The sequence below is a fragment of the Bubalus kerabau genome, chromosome 10 (assembly GCF_029407905.1).
Source record: "Bubalus kerabau isolate K-KA32 ecotype Philippines breed swamp buffalo chromosome 10, PCC_UOA_SB_1v2, whole genome shotgun sequence".
Taxonomy (NCBI): Eukaryota; Metazoa; Chordata; class Mammalia; order Artiodactyla; family Bovidae; genus Bubalus; species Bubalus kerabau.
In genome coordinates, this window is record NC_073633.1 from 84529030 (window position 1) to 84539270 (window position 10241).

At 45.9% G+C, this 10241-nt stretch overlaps 1 protein-coding gene across 2 annotated transcripts; it reads left to right on the forward strand.

The window, feature by feature from the left end:
* Positions 1-907: 907 nt before the first annotated feature.
* On the forward strand, positions 908-9962 carry RDH12 (retinol dehydrogenase 12). Of its 2 annotated transcripts, XM_055536431.1 has the most exons (7): positions 913-1418; positions 2835-2953; positions 3438-3593; positions 4248-4352; positions 5083-5292; positions 7790-7979; positions 9116-9962. In XM_055536431.1, exons 1-7 carry the CDS (start codon positions 1351-1353, stop codon positions 9216-9218), a joined length of 951 nt encoding a protein of 316 aa, XP_055392406.1. In that variant the 5' UTR covers positions 913-1350; the 3' UTR covers positions 9219-9962. The 2 variants fall into 2 exon arrangements, with proteins under 2 accessions (XP_055392408.1, XP_055392406.1); XM_055536433.1 differs by lacking the exon at positions 5083-5292 and having other exon boundaries at positions 908-1418.
* Positions 9963-10241: the final 279 nt, after the last annotated feature.

The window sequence follows — 10241 nt, forward strand, 5'->3', positions numbered from 1 at the left end:
TTTCTTATGTTTCCCCTCATCTTTAATAGCATTCCACTGAAACATTCCCGGCATTCATTACCTCTTGGTTTTCTTCACTAACCCCTTGAATAAAGCAAGTAAAACAGCAAAGGAGACAGAAATCAATACAGCTAATGACAACAGCCAAATCCTACACACAACTAAATGTGTTAATTTCTGTCTCAAATTTTCTATTTAAATACTTTAAAAGGTAGGTGTATATTTTATTATGCCCATTACACAAGCGAGGAAACTGAATTAACAGAGAGGTTTAGTAACTTACCCAAGGTCACTGCTCTGGTAAACAGGTCAGCTGAGATTTGAACCAGAAAGCTCACTCTAGAGACCACGCGCTGGCACACTATCCCTTTGCTTTGGCTTGTGTACGTGTGGGTTAACTTCACTGAAATAGAACATAAACACAGCCAAGGGCTTCCGTGGGGGGCCAGTGGCTAAGAATCTGCCTTGCAATGTAGGGGACGCCGGTTTGACCCCTGGTCCAGGAGGACCCCACACGCTGTGGAGCAACTAAACCCAAGGGCCATAACTGCTGAGTTCATGAGCCGCAGCTACTGAAGCCCCATGTGCCCAAGAGCCTGTGCTCTGCAACAAGAGAAGCCACAGCAATGAGAAGCCCATGCACCACAGTGAAGACTCAAGTACACTAAAAAATAAATTAAAAAAAATTAAAAACCCACCAAGTGCACAGATCAAGTGCATGACTCAGTGAATTTTCACAAAGTGAGCACACCTGTGTAACAGCAGCCACCTCAAAGAACAGAACACTCCCAGCACCCCCCACCAGAAGATCCTAACATGCTCCGCCCCAATCTATACCCCTTCCCCATCAAGGGAAACCACTCTCCTGAATTCTCTCATCGTTCTCCTGGGGGTTTCTTTTTTGTCTATTTTAATCATACTGTATTTCAAATATCATGGGATCTGTTGCTAAAGTTAAAAATATTCTATTTTGCAGGTGTGGAGCTGGGGGTGGTTGAGAGATTAGACCCCCTAGATAAGAGAAATGATTGAGGATGGAAAAGTTAGGGGGCTGTTCTCCATCTGCCCTCATTCTCTTTGCTAATGTGAGGCTCTGCTCTTTTCTCTGTCCTCCTCCCCCAGGACTACATCTCCCAGCAGGCTGTGCTCTGACAGCTCTCGGATTTAAATAGGATTCTGGGCTACGCTCAGAGCCAGGCTGTTGCTGAGCACCCAGGAGCGAGAGGAGCTGGAGGAGAGAGAAGCAGTAAGAAGCAGCCAAGAGTTGGAGCCAGACCAGGAGGAGCCTGAGCCAGAGTTGGAGTAGAAGTTGCTCTTGCTGAAGCAGCAGCAACTAAAGAAGTTGAAAAGATGCTGGTTGTCTTGGGACTGCTTACCTCCTTCCTTTCTTTCCTGTATTTGATCGCTCCATCCATCAGGTTTGTCTTAATTCAGTAATTCATTGAATAGTTTACAAAGCCCTAAGTTGGGAGCCATGGAGCTTGTAAGATGAGTTCTCAGCTGCTGAAGGAGGAGAAAGGGATGGAGGCCAAGGGAGAGAAAGTCAAGGCAGAAAAAGCACGAAGGAAGGAGGTGGTTATGAATACCATGGTGGAAGATGAGAAGGAAGCACCTGGGGCTGGGAGAGGAGAGGCGGGTTTGAATTCTGAAGCTAGTGAAAGGCTGCATGGATGACTCTAGTAAGTAGCTTGAAAGCCATCTTATGGGGAAGCCCTTGCTCTTTCATTCTACTCCCTTGGGTTCCTCTGAAGACCTCCCTTTCTTCAGTATCCCCAGTCAAGGTGGGCTTGCTGCATTACCAAGGGACTCATTGTTAAGTACCAGGCATCTTGGGAAGGAAATGAACTCTCCCCACTTTGAAACTACTGACAAGTAATGTTTGGGGATGGCTATTTTGCTGTAAGATTTCTGGGGATGTCAGAGAAATGTGTGTTCTGACTAGAGAATTTTTAAATTGCTGATGGCCAAGAAGGTTAAAGGGACATATCAAGGACAAAGTATTACTCTAGGTCCTGGCAGAGAAACCTGGGTTCAGATTCCAGTTTTACCACTGTTAGCAAGTGAACTTCTTCAAGCCTCAGCTTTCTCCATTGTAATATGGGGATAATAACAGAATGACTGAATTAAATTCCCTTGGAAAGAGCCTGGCTTAGTGCTTGGCAGCTGGATGATGTTCAGGTCATGTCAGGTCTGTTCCTTCCTGTCCTATTTTGGGGAACTTGTCAGGTCAACTCTATGTAAAAGAATGCTCTTCACACAGAGGTCTGAGCAAGGGAGGTTTTCCTCTCTGTGCAGACGGCTAGAATGAAATTTCTAATAAGATGGCAGAATATTCTGGCTCTCTTAAAACTGGCAGGGCAACCCAAGAGCTATGTTTACATATGGGACCCCTGGAGGTGCTGTTCATCAGTTACTCACCACTGATGCTTATTGGAGACTGAGGGCTCAGGACCACTGATTGCACGAATGCCCACCCCTCTCATGTTTGTGGCACAGGTTAGAGGAGGAATCTGACCTCTGAGAACCTCTAGAGTTAAGAGCAAGATATCTTTGTTATCTAACAAGGAAGGTCTCCATTGGCTCTGGCTCAAGAGAATTGATTTTATTTGCTCTTATGATCATTTGTAGCTTCCAGGCACATGACCTCCCCACCTGAGCTGATAAGCAGGAGGCTGTCTTGCTCACTGGGACAATGCTGTCCCCTGAAGATTAGCTGCTTTAAATCTCCTGACACAATGCAAAGAAATCCCTCTTTGAGGGCAGGTGGGTTTTATGAATCTCCTTCTGGGGTTAGAAAAGATGGTGCATAAATGTTTTGTTTCCTTTGCCTATAGGAAGTTCTTCGCTGGCGGGGTTTGTAGAACAGATGTGCAGCTTTCTGGGAAGGTGGTGGTGATCACCGGCGCCAACACAGGCATCGGCAAGGAGACAGCCAGAGAGCTTGCTCGCAGAGGCAAGTCTTTCCCTTCGTCTCCACAGGGCAGGACCTCCTGCCTTTCTTGCTAGGAGCTCTGCTCACATTCCCTTATCTTTCCTCCTGGGCTTGGAGGTTGTGGCCAGGAACTCAAGGATCCTGGGGTTCAAGTCCAGCTGGGACACCAACTTACTCTATGGCCTGAAACCTTCCTTCCTGCCTGCCCCTTCCTTATTATATAAAGTAAGGAAAACAGTGATGCCTGCATATGATATTGGTCAGGTTGGTTATTCTAAAAGGAGGTCCTTAGCTACAGTAAATATAAAACCAGGGTTGTAAAAATCAGGGTTCCCAGCCTGGGCTGAAGCTGATAGCAAAGAGAATCCAGAAGTGACAATATAGCCACTCATTGTTTTAAGAATGGTGAGGGGGAGTGCTCTGCCCACCAGTCCTGAACTCACTTACTAGACTCTTCTTCAGCCCAGGCTCTGAACTTGTAGTCCTCTGTTTGTTTTGGCCCTAGGAGCCCGGGTATACATTGCCTGTCGAGATGTACTGAAGGGGGAGTCTGCTGCCAGTGAAATCCAAGCTGATACAAAGAACTCCCAGGTGCTGGTACGGAAACTGGACCTATCTGATACCAAATCCATCCGAGCCTTTGCTGAGGGCTTCCTGGCAGGTGAGGCCCCAGTAGGTGGCTAGAAAGGCAGAAAGCTGGGTGTGGGAGTGGCTGCTCCACCCTGGACCATCTCTGACTGTAAAATCAGAACCATCATGGATCCCACTGGACAGGTTCTGCCGCGTGAACTAGCAGGGCAGGGAACTGGCACAGGGACAGCGGGTGGACAGGTTGGGCAGGATCCTTATCATTCTCTCGCCTCAGAAGTGGGGATGTTGGAGGTGTCAGCTCCCTGTCTGGGCTTGCACCTTGGCATCGTGGTGTGGTCCTGATGCCACGCTCTCCTTTGATTCTGAGAATCAGCATTCTGTTGGCACAGGCACTAGCGGAGGTTGTGTTGCTGCTAATATTCTTCTGTATCTTGGAAAATGACCATCTCCCATCAAGAACTATGAAATCTATGAAGGACAGGGACCGTGTCTGTCTTATTTACCACTGTGTGCCCAGTACCTAGCCCAGCCCTGAGTCAGTAACTGAATACACATTTGCTGAATGAATGGATGAATGGTGTCCGGGAAGACAACAGCAACCAAAATTAGAAACCCAGTGACAGCGGTTACAGAATATCACTGAGATAGGCCCAAAGGCAAGGAACAAACACTCAGAAGTGGGACAGGCAGCTAACCACATGGTCTCTTTGGCTGTGCTCTTTAGAGGAAAAGCAGCTTCATATTCTGATCAACAATGCAGGAGTGATGCTGTGCCCATATTCCAAAACAGCTGATGGTTTTGAAACCCACTTGGCAGTCAACCACCTGGGTAAGTATCTTTGAGTGACTGAAAAGCAAGGCATACTGGTTTTTCCTTCATTATCTCTCTCCTAACCAGTACAAAAAAGTGAGCTCCTCTTACTCACATCATTACAAAACCCCCCAAATTAAGAGATACCAGGAAGAAGAATGTCATTCTTGAAGGGAACTATGGTAATGAAGACTTGCCAGGCAGGGCCAGATGTGGGGGTGCAGGGATCTTTGGCTGCAGGGGGTCAGTTACTGTAACAAGTAAACCAAGGGTTGGTCCATGGAGGAGGCAGACCTTTGAGACTTGAGGTATGAGAGAGGTTATGGTTCAGAGTTCAAGGCGATGGCTTTCATGAGGGTATCATGGAGCATGTTCTCTGATCATAAGCACGTGTTATTTTCCCTGAATATTTCATCCTTCCTTAGTCCATGGTCACAGCTGTGTGATCACAGCTAGAGGGGAGATGTCCAAAGCTCACAGTTGCCCCTCACTGGAGCAAGGGCAAAGGTAGAAATAACTACAGATTACATCTGTATTGCCTTACCTACAGTCCAGCTCTGGCCCTTGCCTTGAGAACTCCACTAACTCAGACTGACTGACCACTAGTGCTAAGTTGCTCATTGTATCAACGTGTTCACATCCAGAAGAGAGTGAGCTGGTGCTAAAGTCCTGTCATACACCAGCTCTCACACCCAAGCCCAGGCTGCCAGTCCACTCTTACATTCCCCCCCGCTGGCTCTCCTCACAGGTCACTTCCTTCTCACCCACTTGCTCCTGGGGCGGTTGAAGGAGTCCGCCCCTGCACGGGTGGTGAACCTGTCGTCCGTGGTCCACCATATTGGCAAGATTCGCTTCCATGATCTCCAGGGTGAGAAGTACTACAACTGGGGTTTCGCTTATTGCCACAGCAAGCTGGCCAATGTGCTCTTCACTCGCGAGTTGGCCAAGAGGCTCAAAGGTGAGTCTAGAGAAAGGGCCAGAGTTAAGACGGCAAAAGCGTGGGCTCAGCCCAGTTTCGAAGTTGGCAGAAACTTCTGAAGTCAGAATGTCAAGCATGCACATGTCAGTGCACTAAGGAGAACAAGGTTACAAACAGAGTGAAAAATGGATGAGGTTATAAAACAGAGTCCTTGCCCTTGGGAAGGACTGTTAAAATTGAACAGGGGTCAGGAAAACCTATAAACCTTATGTGTTTTGTTACATCTTATTGGGTTGGCCAAAAAGCTCATTTGGGTTTTTCCATAACATCTTACAGAAAAACCTGAATGGACTTTTTGGTCAACCCAGTATTTCATATTTATAATCTCATCTGATTTTTAAAATAATTTTATTTATTGTGACTGTGCTGGGTCTTCATTGCTGTGAGGGCTTTTCTCTAGTTGCGGAGAGTAGGGGCTACTCCCTAGTTGCAGCATGCAGGCTTCTCATTGCGGTGGCTTCTTTTGTTGCAGAGCGTGGGTTCTAGCGCACGCAGGCTTCAGTAGTTGGGGCGCATGGGCTCCATAGTTGCGGCTCCTGGGCTCTAGAGCACAGGATCAATAGTTGTGGTGCACAAGCCTAGTTGCTTCACAGCATAAAGGATCCTGCTGGATCAGGGATCGAACTCATGTTTCCTGTATTGGCAGGCAAATTCTTTACCACTGAGCCACCAGGGAAGCCCTCATCTGATTTTTTTATGACAACCTCTTGCAACAGGCAGAATAGGTATTATTTTTACTGTTTTATGGGTCCGCACTGAGATTCAGAGAAGTGGCCGGCCCAAGATTATACAGCAAGTGAAGGACAAGGACTGGAATGTGGGGACTGTGATTTAAGTCAGGTTGCTTCCTTTACTGGGCCTTCTGCTGAGGTTCACATGGTGAGCTGAGATACAGAGCGGCCACTTGCTGCCTGGAGTCAGGGTCTCAGATACTTGGGTCTGAGTTTTTGCTCTGCCATATGCAGAGCCACGTGTATATGCAAACATGTCCCTTTAATCTCCCTTGACTTCATCCCTTCAGCTGTAAGGGGAGGTGAGGCCACTCTTAATCCTATGATTCAAAAACTCCCCTGGAGTTTTTGTTGAGCTGTTGACTTTGATATCTTTGAATCTAGAGGACCATTTGCTCTAGTGAATAAGCCAGAGTTTGGGGGAAGTGGTATTTACTATCAGAATGCAGAAAGTAGAAGAATCGGGTAACTCTGTTCAATGTCATATGGTGGCCTGGGTAGGAGGGGAGCTTGGGGGAGATGGATACATGTGTATGTATGGCTGAGTCCCTTTGCTGTCCATCTGAAACTATCACAACATTGTTAATCAGCTATACTCCAATATAAAATAAAAAGTTAAAAAATACTAATAATGACAACAATAATTGAGAGTTTGTGTATGCCATGTACTATTGATGTCTTTACTCATTTAATACAATATTCCTATGAGGTAAATGCTATTGTTTTTCCCCTCCCTACAAAGAAAGAAATGAGCACAGATACCTTAAGAAACTTTCCCAAGCAGGATATATTATTCCTAAATGAGACAGGATTCAAATCCAGGCCACTTGGAAGTCCATGCTCTTTGCTCTACATCAGGGTTCAGACCTTAGCTCTGCAACCTGCTAGGTGGGACCTTGGGCAATTTCCTTAACCTGTCTGATGAGAACTCAATTTTCTTAGCTATAAGTGGGCTTCTTAGTATTGCTTACCTCATGAACCTCTTTGAGAGTCAAATGAGATAACATGTAAAATATCTGGCACAGCCCTTGGATGTAATAAATACTGAAGACAGTAGAGGTAGCAGGGGTGTCTTAGGGGCCTGTCAGTAGCCCCCATCATATCCATCAACACCCCTCAACCTATATACTTCATCAAATGTGTTTGCCTGGCAAATGCAGTTTACAACAAGGTCCTAGCTTCCTACCTTCTAACAGAATTGTTACCCCTGAGACCCTCCTATAGAAATTCCAAAGATACCATTTAAGCCAAAGATTAAGATAACACTGAAACAGGGACTTCCCTGGTGGTCCAGGGACTTCACCTCCCAGTGCAGGCGGTATGGATCTGATTGCTGGTTGGGAGGTAAGATTTCATAGGCTTCATGGCCCAAACACCAAAATATAAAACAGAATCAATATTGTAACAAATTAAAGACTTTAAAATCAGTCCACATAAAAGAATCTTCAAAAGAAAAGATGACACTGAAATAGAAGGACCTTCAACCAAGCATTCCATCTGGCGCATAGAAGGCTGAGAAAGTTATAGATCTTTCTGGATAACATCAATGAATTACTTGTGAGCTTCTACCTGGCGACTTAGCGGCTAAACCACCACCACCACCTCCACCTGGCTAGAAGTGGTGTCTTTGGAACACAGGGGTTCCCGAGGCTCTTCTTGTCACTTGTGCATGTTGGTGCAGGGGGTGAGCTGTTTTCCTGGCCTGGGAGTGTGTCTCTGGTCTAACTGTGCCCTCTTTGCCCTAGGCACGGGAGTCACCACCTATGCAGTGCACCCAGGCATCGTCCGCTCCGAGTTGGTCCGACACTCCTTCCTGCTGTGCCTGCTTTGGCGGCTCTTCTCCCCCTTCCTCAAGACAACATGGGAGGGGGCCCAGACCAGCCTGCACTGTGCGCTGGCTGAGGGCCTGGAGCCTCTGAGCGGCAAGTACTTCAGGTGAGTAGCAGCTGTGTGCCTGCCGGGGGAATCCAGATTCAGGCTGGGCCAGTAAACCAAGTGCTTTTACTTTTTAAAGGAAGCTTAGATTTGATACATAGGCTTCCCTGGTGGCTCAGTGGGAAAGAACCTGCCTGCCAATGCAGGAAACGTAGGTTCAATCCCCAGGCTAGGAAGATTCCCTGGAGAAGGAAATGGCAACCCACTCCAGTATTCTGGCCTGGAAAATCCCATGAAGCCTGGCAGGCTACAGTCCATAGGGTCTCAACAGAGTCAGACATGACCTAGTGACTAAACAAAAGCTTTGAAACTTGGCAAGAACTGGTTTCTACAACAACAACAAGGGTTGGTTTCATGGCTCGGTTTGAAGCCTGTGGGCCACATTTCCAGGTAAGCTTTGCAGAGCCTTTTTCTTTTCGCTGAAGCTTTTGGCTGACTTCCTTCATGAATTTTTAAATAGCACATAGCACAAAGCTCCAGGGCAAAGCCACTGCTTCCCAGCGTGAACTCTGTCTCCCAAAGATGCCGAGATTGGCATTAACTGATGGAATGTAAGAATAGACATTTTGTTGTCTACTGGATGAGCTAGCCTGGGGTCTGATCACCACCAGATTTCAAAGGATTGGTGAGCAGAAGTGACATTCTGTGGTCTCTGAAATAGAAGGTCTCTGAAATAGTGGACCTTTGAATAGTGGTCCCTGAAACCACTGCAAAGTGACATGAACATGTTACTCTGCTATACATTTGTTTTTAAAATATTTTATGCTGTATATAAGACAGATAACCAACAAGGACCTATTATATGGCACAGGGAAAGCTACTCAGTATTCCGTGATAACTTTTATGAGAGAAGAACCTAAAAAAGAATGAAGATATATACATGTCTAACTGAATCACTTTGCTGCACACCTGTGCCTAACAACACTGTAAATCAACTCGACACCAAGAAAATAAAAATTTTTGAAAAGTCAATACAAAACCCAAAATATTTTAAAATTGCGTTTTAGTACAGTTAGTTTCTTTTTTATCTAATATATTTTATACAGTTAGAAATCTATTCCAAGGAGGAGAATGTGAACTTTTCCGGACTGTCCATTTTCACACCTGGATATTCACTCTCTTTCTCTGCCCTCCAGTGACTGCAAGAAGACCTGGGTGTCGCCCAGGGCCCGGAACAACAAAACGGCTGAGCGCCTGTGGAACGTCAGCTGTGAGCTTCTGGGAATCCAGCAGGAGTAGACCTGGTGGAAGAGGCACGGTTGTATCAGGCCGAGTTCACACCATGAGAAACGGGGACCAAGGAGAAGGCCTACCCTGCAGGCTTGTCCTGGCAGGCTGCTGTAGTGAGCCCTGGCCTGCTGTGATACTCCCGGCCCTTCTAGAAATCTTTGCACACCCAACACTCTCATGAGGCTAGCTCATGGCATAAGATGGTCACACCTACAGAGCACTCTTCTCCAAGACTTACAGAGACTCTTGGGCCAAGAGAATGGGGCAGATGTCAGGCTGGGCATGAGAACGGCAGAAGAACCTGGGAAACTGGGTCAGTTTCCTCACCAAGACCAGGAATGCCAGTCACCACACTCAGCTGAGGGGATGAACATCAGTGTTACATCTTTCTAGGATCTATAGGCTCAAAGACTATTGACTGATCTCTTTCCTCTTTGTAATGCTAGTCTGGAGTCTGGACCAACTCAGGAGGATCTTGGCTCAAACTTGGCTGACTTTATTTCCTTCCTCTGAGCATCCTGGAGCCATAGTGTAAAGGCTCCAGTGTAAAGGCACAGGAGCCTGTTCTCTCTTTCCAGTAGTTTTTTTTTTTTTTAATTAAAAACAATTTTCTCAGCTCTATTGAGATATAATTGACACATAACATTGTATAAGTTTGGACCTTCCCATTTTCAATCATGTAGATGGTTTCTTTTCCTAAAGAGTTGCCTTTGCCTCAATTTTAGAGAAAATAAAGACTGTGTATTCATCTTATTGCCTTATTTATTCTTTCAGGGTAGCAAGGGAGAAATGAAACCAACTTCAATGAGTAATAGTTCACTTTCTTACCCACTGACCCATAATCTTCTTATAATATGTCCTCTAGGTACAGAATAAGATGGTTCAGTTGGGTGTTTTCTCAAGTTTCTTTCAGCTCTCACATTTTACTATTTAAGAAGTGGTAGGAGTGATTTAAATTATACAGATGCTGAGCTTCACTATAGCTTCACTATAGATCAAGGTCAGAGAGGACTTCATTTAATTTGATACATA

Bases quoted from the DNA above. Each gene is read 5' to 3' on its own strand.
- RDH12 (XM_055536431.1), top strand. From the start codon at position 1,351: ATGCTGGTTGTCTTGGGACTGCTTACCTCCTTCCTTTCTTTCCTGTAT. The intron at 4,353-5,082 runs GTAAGTATCTTT...CTCTCCTCACAG, and splicing joins CTTGGCAGTCAACCACCTGG to GTCACTTCCTTCTCACCCAC. The intron at 5,293-7,789 runs GTGAGTCTAGAG...TCTTTGCCCTAG, and splicing joins GTTGGCCAAGAGGCTCAAAG to GCACGGGAGTCACCACCTAT.